Source organism: Marmota flaviventris, chromosome 9 (assembly GCF_047511675.1).
Source record: "Marmota flaviventris isolate mMarFla1 chromosome 9, mMarFla1.hap1, whole genome shotgun sequence".
NCBI lineage: Eukaryota > Metazoa > Chordata > Mammalia > Rodentia > Sciuridae > Marmota > Marmota flaviventris.
Window position 1 is genome coordinate 99,210,677 of NC_092506.1, and position 18,228 is coordinate 99,228,904.

The 18,228-nt window shown below is 36.4% G+C and overlaps 1 protein-coding gene across 1 annotated transcript in view; it reads right to left on the minus strand.

Annotated features, from left to right (window-relative positions):
* LOC114088930 (NXPE family member 1-like) overlaps positions 1–18,228 on the minus strand; it is a 37,491-nt gene that overhangs the window by 1,300 nt on the left and 17,963 nt on the right. The window contains exons 3-5 of the mRNA XM_027930685.2: positions 6,253–6,986; positions 3,931–3,992; positions 37–249 (exon numbers count right to left, since the gene is read on the minus strand). Of these exons, the coding sequence (XP_027786486.2) occupies positions 37–249; positions 3,931–3,992; positions 6,253–6,986 (1,009 nt within the window). The remainder of the gene's footprint in view (positions 1–36; positions 250–3,930; positions 3,993–6,252; positions 6,987–18,228) is intronic.

Consider the following 18,228-nt stretch of genomic DNA (forward strand, 5'->3'; position numbering starts at 1 on the left):
CCTGAATTTCCAAAAGAATATAAAGTAAGTACATACTTTTTACAGCTTTGGGTAAGTAGTAGATCCACTGACGCAGCGTGGAGTCTCCCAATAGGTAAATGAGTTTTCCTTTCAAGCAGCCATTGATCTTATTTGTATCTAGCTGAATCTGGTCGCAAAATGTTGTCATCCACCTTCCTTGTAAAGTGTATCCACCAGGGACCGGAATCTTCATTCCAATTTGGCATTTCTCTGTGCTCTTTTCACTCTCTGGTATCAGAGATCTGGTGGTGAGTGTTGTTAGTGGCATGTGTTAAACACCAGCCTCCTTTCTTGGGCCTTCCCTTTCCTGATCTCTTACTCCTGTGTCTTTTGTCACTTACTAGGGGTATTTCTTGATCACCAGCTTTGTTTTAATAATTGCTCTCATTCCTCTGAGAGATATTTGAGTCATGCTGACTCCTCCCTGTTCATTTTCTCCCACCTGTGGTCATTATCTAAGTCTCCATGTCCTTTCCTTTCTTTGCCATTCCTCTGATTTTGTGGTGATTTAATTCTGTTTTCTAATCTGAATGCTGTTACTGAACTCCCAGTTCCTATCTTCATTATTGAATCATTTTTATTTGTTCCATCAATGAAGGAACTGTGAAGTTTGCAGTGTTTAAAAAATGGCATAAGGGGCTGGGGATGTGGCTCAAGCGGTAGCACGCTCGCCTGGAATGCATGGGGCGCTGGGTTCCATCCTCAGCACCACATAAAAAATAAAATAAAGATGTTGTGTCCACCGAAAACTAAAAAATAAATATAAAAAAATGGCTTAAAATATAACATGTGCACATGTTGAAAACTGAAACATTATGAAATACTTACCTCAACTTAATTTTTTAAAAAATAGGATATGCAAGCATCCATGGTAAGGGTGATTTGCAGCATTCCACAGAAACCAATATTCTGAGATATTGCAACCTGTTTTTATAGAACTGCAGCCTCTCTCATGGTGTGCCTTCTAAGGTATCCCATGTGGCAGAGCACCAACTCTGCCATGCTATAACAAAGGTCCTCAGATGTCTGACATCATGTTTCCTTACCATTCTCTATGCTGCTGCACCACTGCTGAGCCATTGCCTCATATCTTAGTTTTATTTGTTGTTGGGCTTTTTTTTTATTTTTTGAAGAATGACTTTTTGAGCCTTTGCATGCTAGGTCAGCACTCTACCACTTAGCTTCATTTTATTGACAATTCATCTAGTAGGAAGGACACATATTGTTAGGAGGGCAAGTTGGTTTGCCTTTGAAGTCATTACCTACAAATTTCCCATATCATTTCTATTCATATTCCTAGAAAAAAAGTTAATGTGGCCATAAGTAGCCACAGGAAAGGTGGCCAGGGCTTCAGTTAAACTACTGGTTTCACTTCTAAAGAGAGAGAAGGGAATGGGTAGCAGGGGATTATCAACAGCCTCTGCTTAACCTTCTTTTCTTAGCTCCTGATAGATTTTGTAGTCTCTGGTTGCCTGTGCCTAGAAAATAGTACTTTTCCTACATGTCAGTACTGTAAAGTTGGCCCTCTGTATCCATAGGATCTGTATCTATGGATTCAACCTACCATGAATGGAAAATATCCAGGAAATTTGTTTTTAATCTTATTAAACACATGCAGATTTTTCTTTCCATTTCTCTAAACAATATAGCATAGCATCTATTTACATGATATTTATATTGTATTAGGTAATATAAGTATTTTGGAAATGATCTAAAGTGTATGGGAGGCTGTTGTAATTCATTTCAAATACCATGCCATTATATATAAGGGATAAGCTTCTTGGCATCAAATTTGGTGTTCTTGGTGGGTCCTACAGACAAACTCCCTTGAATATTAAGGGAAAATTGTATTTGTAATTCAAGGACAAAGTAGCAACATGGTTCTGGTGGCAGAATTAGAAAATGCTCCTGGAATAGCTCTTAAAACCTGGTGATTTTTCTTGACCAAGGGAGTTTTCCTAATCCAATTATCATGTTGGAATTTTACTGTGATATGGTTGGTCTTGTAGGAGGCTTAATAACAATGCATCATGGATGCTTGCATATCATAAGCCTAGAAACTCAACACCCACTATTACCAAGTATTCCCCATCCCAGTAATGTACTGGCATATTCGAGATGATAGCCTTTTGAGCTTATTATTGAAAAGCATATCTTGTGTAATATTTACATGTCAGAGAATTTATTTCCTTATGAATATTATTATGTAATTTTATTTTAGAATAGGCTCGATATTTTGAGCAATATGTGGTTAATTTTGCTCACCTTTTTGATTAGAGATTGTAATAGGCAGGCTGTGGTCCCTCAATACATTCAGGTCCTAATTCCTCAAACCTGTGAATATGTTGCCTTCCATGGCAGAAAGGATTTTCCATATTCACTAAGTGTATAGACTCTGAGAGGGGACAATTCTCAATTATCCGGGGGAAGGGGTCCAGTCTAATTAACTGGCTCTCCAAATTGAAAGAGGGAGGCAGGAGGTAGCCCAGAAACTTGTATCTTGAGTAATTGATCCACTATTGTGGCTTTGATAAGAAGATGGGGTTACAAAGAAAGAGGGCAGCCTTTAGAAGCCAAAAAGGCAGACCTCCAGAAAAAAATACAGGTTTGCTCTACCTTAACTAGTTTTGTGAAACTGACATTGGGCTTTGGAAGAATAACACTAAGAGAAAAGTTCTTCTTATTGGAAGCCACTTTGTTTTAGCAGCAAGAAGAAACTAATGCAGAGAAAATTGACATTCTTCCAATATGAATTCACCCCATTCATAAATAGCATACTTTCTTCCACATATAAATTTTATGTTCCTTAGCACCATTTTAAATTCTCTTTGTGTAGTTCATACTCATTTTGCTCACTTGTCCACTCTCTTCTTCAGTTGACCTCTGGAGTTTTCAAAAGGCTACCAAATAAACATGAAATCTTCAGCATGCTACTTGAAAACTTCCATCCGCCCATATGCTTACCACACTGGCCTACTGAACAGGGTCCAGAGAATTTTGCGCATGAAAGGAGTTATCAGATAAAAAAGGTTACCACATTAAAGAATCCAGGAGAGAGAATTAAATCACTTCTAGTATGGAAGGCTTTTCTAATGTATGTGTCATTCAATCTTTTCTTTATCTCAATGTATACATACATAGGCAATTAGAAGTTACTCAAATTATTTACTTAAATCTGACAACCCTACCATGATCTTTATGTGGTTTCTCTTTCAGCTCATTCTCTGACTACAGATATTCTTCAGGGCTTACTCATATATTGACTTTAACATAACTTTTTCTGCATTTTGCTTTCTTCACAGAGTTGGTAGATTAAATTTATTTTGATCACAAACTTAACATATTAATTTTTCTCAATTGATTCAAAATACCTCATATCTGTTAGACCCTCAGTAAAAAATTGATGAAGAAATGAATTAATAATAAAAATAAATCATGAGTTGTCAAGTTTACCATAACAGGCTTTATATATAATTATTTAAAGTTAATGTATAAATAAGCATAAATATTATTCGTTCACATGTAACATTGCTTTGTATTTGCCATTGAAACAATTAATAAGATGGAAACTTCATATGAAATTGCTAAGTGCACCAACTAAAAGCTGGAGGTTATACCAACAGAGATGAGGAAACCAAAGCCAGAGTGCTCCTGCTCTGAAGCCATGGGTACCCATCACAGACATTTGCACAGCACCTCAAACTCTAGGAGATGAATGTAGGATACTAATACTTTCTCCTTTACGTTAAATCAAATGAAAATCTACTATAAACAAAGTTTGAACTAATTTCCTTGAATTGATTTCTTCTACAAAGTCCAGATAGACTGAGATCGGCATTAACACTGATTAATTTTTCTCTTCATAAAATTCATGACATATACACCTACCCCAGAAGAAAGCAGACTTACTGTTACAATGGGTGACATCAATATTCTTAAGGTCTTTCATCATTTCAGTTCCCACTTTGGACCTTCAAAAAATAAGACCATAGATTACCCTGTGGTCTATCCACATAGCACAGCACACAAGTTTACCTCATTGTAAGTGAAGGATAATTTTATTTTTAATAATTGAAAACTATTATTTTTATTATATGTTTTAGATATACTGGGTATTATACATGAATTAGGATTTTGGAAGGCTTTCTATCCTATGAAGAGTACCTGAAGTCCAGGGTAGCTCTTCTTATCTGCCAAATGCAATAGTGTGTGCTAGAATCTTAGATTCACATTTATCAAATATGAAAATTCTCTATCCTCTTTTATATCAGTTATTCACATTCATATAATATTTTTCATGAGTTATTATGAGCCTCGAGTTCGCCAACTTAAGTTTAATCCCACCTAATTTCTTCAACCCACCCTCCAGAGCATGCTTTCCAATTAGAAATACAATTGCATTATTGTTTAAAGCCCTTAATTGTGTCCATGTCACTTATCTAAGGAGTCCTGGATTCTTGTCATGGCACCTAGACCCCTTATCACACAATCCCTGCTTCCCCCTTTAGGCATGTTTCCTATTGTTTACCTTTAATTTTTCCTGCATATGTGTTGAGGATCATGTGAAGAAAGGTAATGTATTTGTATGTATGCACTATTGTGCCCTAAACATCCATCAATGTGACTAGCAGAAAGTAATGGTTAACCTGATGCATGAATAAATAAATGAACATTCTATTTGTACACTGAATTTCTTTCTTCTTCTTGATAAAAGACCTCTGAATCTTCCTATTTAATCCTCACTGCTTATCTCCTGTGCATATGTGTGTGTAAATGGAGGCAGGCAGGAAGGGCTCAGGGAAGGATAAAGGCCCAGGTGCCTAGTATAACAGATATACAATAGATATAAATGGTACCCTGTTTTATGCTATGGATGTCCCTTTAGATCTAATCCCATGAAAGGGTAGGTGATCCTTAGTGGCATTTAGGGATAAGGATGGTTAATGGGGAGGAAGATATTTGGTGAGTTGCATCATTGGAAACAAAAAGGAAGGAAAAGAAAACTAACTGTGCTTTTATTTGTTCAGAAGTAAGCCATGCACTATAGATCAGGATATCTGCATAAGCATCTGGATAACTGCATTAGCATATGGAATGTGTCTTGTGTTTCCATGTTCTATGTTTACTCTTCTTCTAACCAAATATTTTTGAAAGTACATGGAAAAAATTCTAAGCTTGAGTTTGAAAACTGCTACGAAATGAATTGCTCAGAATCTAGCATTTCACTGTAAAAGATGGAGAGAAAGTAAGTATCCATGGGGTAGAATAGATTTTGGCATAGTGGAAAGTGAAAAGGAAGTGGACTGAGGCTTACAGAAAATTATCACATGAACAAAAGATTCTGGGACTGATAAGGTCTCAGGACTTGGCTCATAGTTCTGGTTTTTGTGATGACAATTTTCTTTTACAAATACCCAAAGAAGCCCATGAAAGAACCCTGATATTTCATTCTAAGTAATGAATTGTTTTGTTTCCATCTCAGTGGAGAACAAGAAGACCAGTGAGTGAGCATCTGTTTGTGGGGGAGATAGGCATGGTGTGTCTGCAGCCAAGACTGATAGGAGAAACGTGTGCACCAAGGTTAGAGGAGGATGTTCAACGAGGGCTTCCAGGCACTGATAGGTAACAGTGGGCAGAGGTAGAGGGACTCCTCCACGCTGAGTAGTGTGCAATGATGCATTTCTGATTTTGAGGTCCACTAGAGATGACCCATAGGAGTTGGCCTTTTAGAAATATTGTTCAGGCTGCAGTGTAGAGTGGGTTCAAGGAGGGTGTGATTGATGAAGGGAGAGAGACCAGGTATGAAGCATTACAGTCATGTAGATGAGGTAATGGTGGTCTCAACTAGGACAGCAGCACAGGGCATGGAGAGGAAAGAACAATAAAGACATTTAAGAGGCATAATCTGTGGAACACAATATGGGCTGTGAAGTTGCATGACATTATCATATATGTATAAGGAATTTTTTTCTTGAGTGGAATATTTATGAACACATAGCAAAATAGTTTTTTGGGGAGTGTATTTTGTGAAACGTATGTGTACAGTAACAATCCCAATTGATACAGAGATGTATAGGCATGTATATTATTGAATTCTTCCTGTGTAACCATCTTTGTTTGACTATATCAAGATGCAAACTGTGGTGTAGAGTCATGAACATCTGAGACATTAAGATCAGCAATGTAGCTCTGCTCACCAGCATCTCTCATTGTATTGAAAAGTATACTCACTTATGGAAAAGGCTTTTTTCCTTGACAGAAAGATAAGAAATTTCTCGGTTCTTGGTGGTCACATGGGTCAGGGCCTCACAGGGCATGTGTTGAGGCTTCTTGCAGTAGAAGGCTTCCTGGTCTATCCCATACAGGTAGGTGCACAGTTCAGAGCTAGAGTTTAGGGTCAGGCCACATTCAGTGAAGACTTGGGAGGTGCCATTAACAAATTTACCTTTGAAAATAATTTTATCATAGCCTTGGTTCCTTGCCCTCCAGAGAGCCGACACCCCTTCACTGGGGTGGATGAGCAGGAGAGACAGAGAGACCTGACCCTCCCAAAACAGAGTGAAGCTGACAAGGTAGGTGCCATTGTTGAAATCTATCACCTTTCCTGAGGCACCTGCCTTCAGGGCTGGGGAGGACATCCTGGCCCTGAGGAAGTCCCCTCCATACTCCTTCCTGTGTCCCAGGTGGTCCCTGGCCTCCAGCAGGATGTCCAGCTGGTCCCCCCTGCAGTATGTATCTCTAGGGTTGAGGATGGTGACTGTGCTGTGTGTGGTACTGGTGGTGCTGTTCATGTGGGTGAAGGGTCTGGGCGGGATCATCTCGTTTAGTGTTTCCAGGATCTTCCTTATTTTCAGCTCAGTCTCTGTTGGTGTGTTTACAGGGCTCATTTTTATTTCAGAACATGAAGAGTTTGTGGAGATGTTCCAGTGATATAAACTGATGGGTACATTTATAGCAGACCAAGGCTGAAATGATAACAAACAGGACATACTATTCAACAAACCTGTTTCCAATAATTTTTACTTATAATGAATATGTGCTCACCTATTTCCATCATGTTATTTAAACTTTTTGACAATTCTGCATAAAATAAAACTGTTTATATCTTTACCTTAATGTTTTAATGTCGAGCAATTATAAAGAAAAATATTAAATCTTAGATTTATAGCTTAAGTAATGAGTAAAAAGAATGATGCTGGTTTACTTGTTATTCCTTTTTAAATATTCCTTACTCTCATAGCTCATTTCTGTTTAGTTCCTCCTCAGTATAATCTTACCCATATTTAACTATGTTTTCCTCCCCACCTTATCATGGTTCAAGCTGCCATCATTTATCTCCTGGATTTTTTACTTTCTTGTTGGGGTGAAGATGTTCTCAGTTTTCATGAGGACAGCACTTCTTTTTCTCCATTTAATTTTCTCCATTGTATCTAAGTCAGTCGTTGTAAAGCAAAACTCTACTCCCATTTAGCCCCTTTAATGTCTTCTCATGATTCTTGGAGTAACAGCCAGTTTCAACAGGGCTTTATGATTTGGCCTGACTTTTCCTACCTAGTTGTCCCACTTCCTCCTATGTTCTCCATTTTGACAAGACTAACTGGTTTTATTTTAGGAGCTGATCTTCCTTTCTTGTATGTCTTGTGCTTTACTAATACTTTTTCCTCTTTCTGCATTGGTGGCTACCTCTTTCTTTTCCCCAAACCACCTAAATATCTATTAACTTCTCATTTAAGAATCCCCACAACCTTAGTTGTCACTGGACAGTGTTCTAAAGGTGCTCAAATTCAGTGGTTTCTGAATCTTGTTGATAATCAGAAGCAAATGCCAAGCTTTTCTCAAAACATGGATTCTCAGGCTGCAGTCCAGGTCAACTGAACCATAGTCACTAAATGTGCAATCCTGGAGGATGTGGTTTTCAAATACTTCACAGACATCCTGTGTTCAGATAAGGTTGAGAACACTGGTTATAGAACAGTGATTTTCAACCGCCTCACATGTAAGAACATCTGTAGATCTTAAAACAGTACAAAAAAAAAAAAAACTTGTCTGACTCTTCTGTGGCACATCCTCAATCAGTAAATCTCTGATGGTTGGTAACAAAATGTAAACCAAAATAGACTGGAAACCAAGAAATGAGATATAACCAAATAAAGATGAAAGGCACCTAAGTTCAATCTTTGAGAAATCTTAGAGAATTGAGAAATCTAAGCCAAGAAAGAAATAGAGACAAATATATAAAATCTAAAAGAGAATACTTTCATGTATGTTTGTATATTATGAAAACATAAAAAAGACCTTAGTACACACACTATGAGATAAATGGGATAGAAAATAATGATAGTATATAAAATACTAATAACAATATAACCATGATGAAAACTTTTTTTCCATTTTGCCTTCATCCTAAATAATTGAATAATTTTTATTTGTGAGTACAAATATTATTAAGTTGCATAATGTGGAAACAATTTATACTAAATCTTTTTTTTTTAGAGAGAGAGAATTTTTTAATATTTATTTTTTAGTTTTCGGCGGACACAACATCTTTGTTTGTATGTGGTGCTGAGGATCAAACCTGGGCTGCACGCATGCCCACTAAATCTTGATAAGTGCAGTATAAAAAAAGGAAAAGTTTTCACTCATAGCATGGTTTTAAAATTCTCTCTCCCTTCACAGATGTATATATTTATATAAATATATATAAATACGTAGTTTAGAGGTGTGTGTGTGTGTGTGTGTGTGTGTGTGTGTGTGTATTTGTCATGATTGCTTACGGATTGATTCAGATGGGCCTTGAGAGAAAAATCTTTAGTGTAGTTTATATCTTAATGGATTAAAGACAAATCTTGTGATTTTTTCCTTGTTTTCAAACTTACTTGATGGAAATTGCAATGATAAAGAAGCATTCGCTATATTTTAAAATTTATTTAGCCCCAATTCTTAATAAGTACAAATAAATAAAATTCAAAGTCAAAAGAAGACAAGAACATTGGCTAGCATCAACTGAATTAATGTTCAACATGGTAGAGGTCCAGAACAATAAAATCCAACCAACCAACCAACCAACCAACCAACCAATTACAAAAAGACCTTGAGGTTTTGAGAATTGTAAGAGTCTTACTGATGATATTTTAGAATCATGTCTTTGTTTTGTTCTATATAGATGTGATTGTCTCAACGAAAACTTGAGTTAGAAAATTACTGGCAATAAGATATCAGGTAGGAGCTGAAAGCAAAATAAAATTATAGTATCATTAAGCACTTATCTATGCCAGTAGTAATTAGTATTAAATGAAAAAGGAGATAAGTTTGGATTTGAAGGAGTCATTTTGAAAACTCTTTTAATACTATTTTACAACACCTGAATGAATACAAAGCTTTTCAGCTTTGAATGTAACAGGGCATAATGTAAACTTGATATTTCTCCTTAAATATAATTTGAAAATTCTCTTTCAAATTTTATTCTCAGGAGGATTATCTTGAGAGAGACCAAAGCTGTTTACTTGATTCCAAAATTTTGTGGAAGATAGTAGTCTATAAGTAGCTAGGAACTATTTAGAACATACTAACTGTAGCATAAACAAATTCGTAGTAACAAATTTTACCATGTCCAAATAATATAAAAAAAACAAAGAGAATAGAGTCCCCTAGAAATTGATCTCCTTGTATAGTGCATTATGTTAGTGATGAAATCATGAATCATAAAATTACATTTAGTAATTTGTACCAGAAAATTGTTTACTATATTAAAAACAACTCCTGATGATTTCTGTCCCAGGCTGCGTACTAAAGGTCTAAATGAATGAAAGACCTAAATAGGAATATCATAACTCACAAATGCATCATAAAGAAATTTAGAATTTCTCTCTGATTTGAAATTAGAAAGTATGTCATAAATAAGACTGCAAGTTTCAAAATATAAGAAAAAAGTGTTTAACTATTAAATTACTTCAAAATGACAACTCTTATAAAGGACATCATGGACAAATCTAACAGACAAAATGAGATAAATTATATGCATCATCTAAACCCAGAAATTATTCCATAGACTATAAAAGTTATTACTAAAAAGAATAATGTATATATGTAATATAATAAAAATATAATAATATAACATAATTATATGATAATTATATAATAATATAAAATAATAACAATAATCTAATGTCATAATAATATAATATAAAAATATAATTATATGTACTACATTTACATAATATATATGGTCCAAATATAAAAATCAACAAAGTATATATTGAAAATATTTATGACAATGTTGATCACATTATTAGGTATATTAGGAAAGCAATGGACACAGTTCATTTATGGGAATTAAAAAGTTACATTTTATATATTTATATAATGGAATATATAAACCCTCATGAACTAGATTTCCATAGCAACATGATTAGATTTCAGAGGAAATTTTGAATAAAAACTTTACATAAATTAACACACACCACACAGTATCCCATCACTATGTATCTCTCCAAGACACACATATACCTATATATATGCATTGAGTAAGAACTGGAATACTCTGAGGAATAAATAATGTGAATATGTGCTTGTGGGAAAAGGGGAATGAGAGTATGAGTGGGGAATAAATAGAAAAAAGCCATAAATCATAAAATATTTCTTCATATATGGCTGAGTAGCTTCAATAACAATGATCAACTCTGAGCAAAATACTGAAACAACTCCCTCCAGGCTAAGAGAGTGTAGCTTTTGAGGGGAAGCTGAAGCCTGGAAGAATGAGCCATCAGGAAAAATCTCCTATTTTAATGATGTTAATTTGACAGCAGTTGAAAGACAAAGATGGAATACTTAAAATCAGTAGAACCAGCACACCCCCTTAATCAACCATAGTTACTGGAAGAAAGGGGAAATCCTAGACCATAAGAACTTTATTCAAATTTCTAGCTAAGTACCTCACAGGAGTCGCTCAGCATCAAGACTCACAAAAGGAGAAGATAACTTCTCAGTGAGGTGGCAATTAATGTTAGAGATGTCAAAGTAAACTCCAGACATACCATTTTATACACAAGTTAATTGATATTAGGGCTACTGCTAGCTACCCCTCCCTCTAACAGGAGCTGGACAGTGACCATGACACTTCAAGATTCCACTGCAGAGGCACTGCTGCTGAGGAATTATTATAAACTAGCCAAACAACAGATAATCTCTCCCAACACAAGGTCTTGCCCCATATGAGCCTAAACATAGCTTGAAATTATTGAAATGGGGAGACAATTACCAGGCTCCAAAGAGTAATAACCAGAGTGAAACTGCAGGCCCCCCACCCCCACACCAACGTCTACACATGTTTCAAAAACAGAAATCTTAGAGTTAAAAAAAAAATTCTTATAAGAACCTCTGTATAAAACAGGAAGGAGAATCCATCTTAATTGATGTGTAAGTCCAAGACCTTCGAAAGGATGAGGAAACAGGCAAACAAATCTCCCCTTAAAACTCAGAACCCTCCAACAAAGGATCCCACTTAGACAAGAGTGGATGAAATTCCAGAGAAAGGTTGTAAAAAACTGATTATTAAAATATTAGATTAACTTAAAGAAGATCTAAGGAATGAATTAACAGATCAAATGCAGGAGATGAAAGACTATTGAAATAAAGAAATGGAAATATTGAAAAGAATCCAGCCAGGACTCCTAGCAATAAAAGACACAATGAATAAAATGAAAAATTCATTTTAAAACATCACCAGCAGATTACATTGTACAGAAAATAGAACTTCAGGGCTGGGGTTGTGGCTCAGTGGCAGAGTGTTCGCCTAGCATGCGTGAGAAACTGGGTTCAATCCTCACCACCACATAAATGTAAAATAAAGATATTGTGTCTACCTAAAACTAAAAAAAATATTAAAAAAAGAAAATAGAACTTTAAGATAGAACCCCAGGCTTTGAAGACAGGATACATGGATTTGAGTACATGGAATACAAAAAAGGGGGAAAAAAGTAGTAGAACACGATCATATACAGGAATTCTGGGACAACATTAAGAGACCAAACCTGACAACCACTGGGATAGAAGAGAACCTGGAGATATAAGCTAAAGGCCTTAAGAACATTTTCAATGATATAGTTATAGAAAAGTTTTCCCATCAGAAATGAGATAGATATTCACATACAGGAGGAAAACAGAATTTCCTATAGACCTAACCAGAAGAGAAGTTCTCCAAGACATATTGTAATCAAAATGCCTAACAGAAAATAAGGAAAGAATGTTAAAAATGGTAAGAGAAAAACATCAGGTCAATTTAGAGACAAACCAATAAAGTTCACTTCTGATTTCTCAATCCAGACCCTAAAACCAAGGAGGGGCTAGAATGAGATATTCCAAGCTGTAAAAGAAAACAACCGCTTTCCACATTTATTATACCCAACAAAGCTTAGTTTCAAAATTGAAGGGGAAATAAAAACCTTTTGATAATAAGAATAGAGAAAAAGAACTTATCACCACCAAACCAGCACTCCAAAGAATACTCAAAGATAAACTGCACCCAGAGGAACTAAAAAACAAATCCCAAAGCTCCCAAATAGAGGCAGATTAATAAAAGGCCAATCTACTATACAAGAATCAAGACAGTATTAAGTATAGCAAAAATAAAAATGGCAGAAAGCCCCACACACATATCCACATTAACACTGAATGTTAATGGTCTTTACTCACCAATGAAAAGACACAGGTTACGAGAATGGATCAAAATCAAAATCCAACTCTATGCTACATAAAAAACAAAAAAAGATTCATCTTTGTAGGCAAAGACCCACAGGCTGAAGGTAAAGAGTGGAAAAAAATATTCCATGCAAACAGACCCTGAAAACAAGAAGAAGTAGATATTCCCAAAGCATGTTTCAAGCAAATACTGATCAGAGAAGGCAAAGAAATTTGCTACATTTGTAAAGGGAACAATCCAAAAAGAAGATATAATGATACTAAATGTTTATGCTCCAAATGTCAGCACACTTATTTTCATAAAAAAGTTAATCCATGACATTAAATCTCAGAGAGATCCCAACACAATAATATTGGGTGATTTCAACACATCATTATCACCAATAGGTCATAACAACATAAAATCAATAAAGATATTTCCAACCGAAACGATGCAATAAATTAAGTGAACCTAAAAGACATCTATGGGATATTTTATCCCCAAACAGCTAAATTCAACTTTTCATAAATTCCTAGAACATTTTCCAAATTAGACCATATTCTAGGTCACAATGTTAATGTTAACAAATATAAAAAACAGTCAATATGATCCCATGTATCCTATCAGATCATAGTGGAATAAAACTACAAATCAACAGCCAAAAAAAACCAATATAAGCACATGGAGAATGAAAAATAGTCTTTTTTCATGATTTTTATTGGCTAATAGTTGTTATACATAACATTAGGTTTCATTTTGACATAATTATAAATGAAAGGAATATAATTTGATCCAATTCAGTTGCCAGTACTGACACTTACCCTACCTCTCCTCCCTCCCCTTGTTTCTTTTTCTCTATTCTATTGATAAGCTTATTTCCATTTTTAAAAACAGTGTCTTATGGATATCCATAGTGGTGAGTTTCACTGTAGTATATTCATATATGTACATTGGAAAGTTAGTTTCTCTTATCCCATTCCTCCCCTGCCCTCCAATCCTCTACTTCTACTCCCCTGATCTTTTATTTTGACAGCATATTTCCATGGTTTATTTTTGGTCTTTCTTCTGCCTGCCTTTTTTAGACCAGTTTCTGCATATAAAAGGAAACATTCTACCTTTTACTTTCTGGGTCTGAGTCATTTCACTTAGCATTATAGTCTCCAGTTTCATTCAAGCTAATAACATAATTTCTTTTTTATGACTAAATAAAAGTACTCCATTGTTTATAAATACCACATTTGCTTTATCCATTCATCCATTGAAAAGCAGTTAGGTTGGTTCCATAATTTGGATTTTGTGAATTTGAATTGTGCTTATATAAACATTGATGTGCCATCTTATAGTATACTGATTTTAAATCTTTTGGAAACATACCAAGGAGTGGGATAGCCTGGTCATATGCTCTTAAATGAAGAATGGATCAAAGGAGAGATAAGAGAAGAATTCAATAAACTTTTAGAAATGAATGAGACAGAAAACAACATATCAAAATCTCTTTTTTAAATTTGTTTTAATTAGTTAACATGACAGTAGAATGCACTTATATACTTTGATGTATCATACATAGATGGGATATAATTTCTCATTTTTCTTAGTATACATATTATAGAATCACATTGGTCATACAGTCACATACATACATACAGTAATAATGTCTGTTTAATTCTACTATTTTTCTTATCTCCACATCCCCTGCCTTCCCCTCCTTTCACTTCCCTCTACCTAATCTAAAGTAAGGTTATTATTATTTTTTTTTTGCATTACAATTCTTAATACACATAAATACCATACCTTTTGTATTTCTGTTTGTATATAAAGTATGTTGACCCCCAATTCAGGTCTTCATACATGTACTTTGTATAATGATGTCCATCACATTCTACCATCCTTATTAATCCCCTGCCCTGTCCCTTTCCCTCCCACCCCTCTTCCATATCTAGAATTCATCTCCTCTTCCCATACTCTCCCTCCCAATCCCACTATAAGTCAACCTCCCTACAGTCAATCAATAAATATATGAAAAAATACTCATCATCGCTAGCAATAAGAGAAATGGAAATCAAAACTAGTCTAAGATATCATTTCACTCCAGTCAGCATGGCAGCTATTATGAAGACAAACAACAATAGTGTTGGTGAAGATGTGGGGAAAAGGTATACTCATACATTGCTGGTGGGACTGCAAATTGTTGCAGCCAATTTGGAAAGCAGTATGGAGATTCCTTGAAAAACTGGGTATGGAACCACCATTTGACCTAGCTGTTTCTCCCCTCAGACTATACCCAAAGGACTTAAAAACAGCATACTACAGAGACACAGCCACATCAATGTTTATAGCAGCACAATTCACAATAGCTAAACTATGGAGCCAACCTAGATGCCCTTCAGTGGATGAATGGATAAAAATAAATGTGGTATATATACACAATAGAATTTTACTCAGTATAAAAGCATTTCTAAGAGAAAAATTTATAGCAGAACACCTACATTAAAAAATACATCCCAAATAAATAAGCTTATGCACCACCTCAAGAACTTAGAAGAACTAAGTTCAAAATCAGCAGAAGACAGAAAAGAATTAAGATCAGAACTGAAATTAATGACATTGGGAATTAAGAAAATACATAGGATCAATGCAATTTAGAGTTGGTTCTTTGAAAAGATAAGTAAGGTTGATAAGCCCTTCCCCAAAGTGATGAAAAGAATGAGAGAAAAGACCCAAATCAATAAAATTAGAGGTGAAAAAGGATATATCACCATAGACCTTCTGGAATCCAGAGGAAATCAGAACCTGTTTTGAAGAGCTGGGGAAGATGGCAGAAACAGCTAGACAGTGAGTCCCAATCTCCTCAACACAGAAAGGAAGCAGTGAAGGAAAAGCAGAGCTGATAGGTGGGTGACAAAATAAATGTTGTAAGACTCAGTATTACATAAAATGAGCACTGGAGATACTGGAAGATAGGTTCTCTGAGTAGATAACAAAGTCTGAGTGGTTAACCCACCTGAACTTAGAGTGAGAAGGGGAGGGGAACAGACATTCTCTTTGGCTCATCCACTTAAAAACTGTTGGAAAGACAGATAAAATTTAAAATGCAATGGTTTCAGAAGGCTCCTTAAAACAGCACAAACAGCTTAAAACCAAATCATGAAAAGAAAGCTGGGTGGGGGGATCTGCAACGATCTTGTGGAGTCCTCAGCCAAACAGTCACCCTCTTAAATCAGCATGGAGTCTCCCACACCAAGACAGCTGCATTAAGCCAGAAGAAAGTCCCCTAAAGTGGGACCTCTGAAGAATCTTACCAGAAAAAACTTGTAGAAGGACTACTACTAGTGGTAAAACGCTGAAACCCACACCGCCACCCTCTCCCCATGAACAAGGTGAATGGGCAGGCTGGTAAGGATCTATGCTGAGGAAGCGCCAAGCCCTGCTGATCCTCTGTGACAAGACAAGGATAAAATCTCTTCACCCTGTCCACTTGCTCACTCAACTCAGAGACAACAGTAAAGCAGGTTTGGCCCCAAAGGAAAGCAGATTCACCATGCCCTGACTACTTTCACTGGGGGTATGCACCATGGGAAGACTAGGGGCAGTCCTCAGGGTCACAAGGCCATAGAAGAGGGAAGCCACCTGAACAGCCAGTGACATAGAGACCCACTGGGGAATTGCCAGAGGGTATCTGGCAGAAAGGGGCCGATACCAGCTTTAACAGGTGTACATCCTGAACAGTGATCACAACTGGCAAATGACAGGGCATTGTTTGGATACTTGCAGGACCTTGTGTCAGACTTAGTAAACAGAATCAGTGCCCACCATTCATAGCCTGAGATAATGGAAACTAGAGTCCAGGTGAACCACTAGAGACACTTTGAAGGGTTATAGAAAATAATATTCCTACAAGACAGCTTCCCAAGAAAAATGGAGGAATAGTGTGACTCAGGAGAAGGGAGAGAAATTAGCCAAACATTAATCCTCTCCCAGTACATCCTTTCCCAGTAACAATGGGCCCTGAGGGAAAAAGCAAACATTCATCCCTTCCTAGGTTCATCCCCAGTATCTCCACCAAAAGCAAACATTTACCCCTTCCCAACCACAGTGGGTCCTGAAAGAGGGACACAAATACTGGACCTGGATTTTTACTCTTTTCCATTGCTGGTAAGTGTTGGAAGGAGAAAAGCAAGTAGTGAAGCTCTAGGTAACAATGGGACCTTGAGGAAGGAAGACAAGCAGTGAACACTGAGTTGTCAGCTTTTCTGAGTGACAGTGAGTTTCAAACGTTTTACAACTGCCTTCTTGAATTAAAATTTTAACCTGCACAACTGGGTCCCTGCCTGTCTGAACAGCACATCCTCAGTCTCCAATGATTAATCCTCATTGTAAACTATAAAACCCAGACTCCTTCTGTAACACGGGAACCATCTCTATACCCAGAAAATGAGCCCTCTGTGCCTCATCAATTGATTTCACTGCAGAATAAAGAAAAGCTTGCTGATCTAAGGTTTGTTCCCATCTCCTGCCTCCATCATTTGTGTGCCATGCACTTACATCCTTTACTAAACCACTTCACTACAGCACCTCAGAGAATGGTGTCAGCAAGGGGAATATTTCTGCACCACAGACCACTTGTGGAAAATCCACAACCAGAGTTCCTGCACTCACAGTCACCAGGATTTTCAGTACTGTGAAAAGGAGTGTAAAGGAGAACAGGTACAAGATGACCCCTACAGCAAACACAGAGGGCCTTCATAGCCTGCATTCTGAACTGCTTCACACAATAGACACATCCAACTCAACACTGTGCCCTCTTAGCACTCAGCTGCAGTCCCCTGAGCTGACAAACCAGAAGCTGCTGGTGGGAGTTTTGTAGCAACTAGGGAATTGGCTCCTGTGCCCCTGCAGCTCAGGAGAGAGCCACAGCCAAAGACTGATGGGCATCTACTTAATATCCAATGAAGAGAAAACCAAGATTCAATCAGATTTTTCTTCATCTTGACATCGAATACAATAAACAACTCTCATGTCAACTTTGATCATATAAACAACTCATTAATTCAACTAGGATTTGCTTTGTTTTTAATCATAGATGAGATAATTTGCAGTTCAAGTTGAATCAAGTTAATCATTAGTCATTTCAAAAATATTAATACAACAATCCTGAGGAGTAAAGCAGGATCCACAGTTCCACAATATAACAGTTACAATTCCAGTATACAATTAAAAATTACTCAGCATAGAAGGAACCAGAAACATGCAATATTTCTCACAGGAGGTGAAAATTGATGGAAACAAACACTGAGAAAAGATGTTAGAATGATCAGACAAGGTGTCGGAAACAGCCATTATAACTATGCTAAATGAGTTAATGAAGCCAAAGATAAGATGTATTAGCAATATTGTAGAACTATTTTATTTTATTTTATTTTTTGGTACCAGGGATTGAACTCAGGGGCACTTGACCACTGAGCCACATCTCAAACCCCATTTTGTATTTTATTTAGAGACAGGGTCTCACTGAGTTGCTTAGTACCTCACTA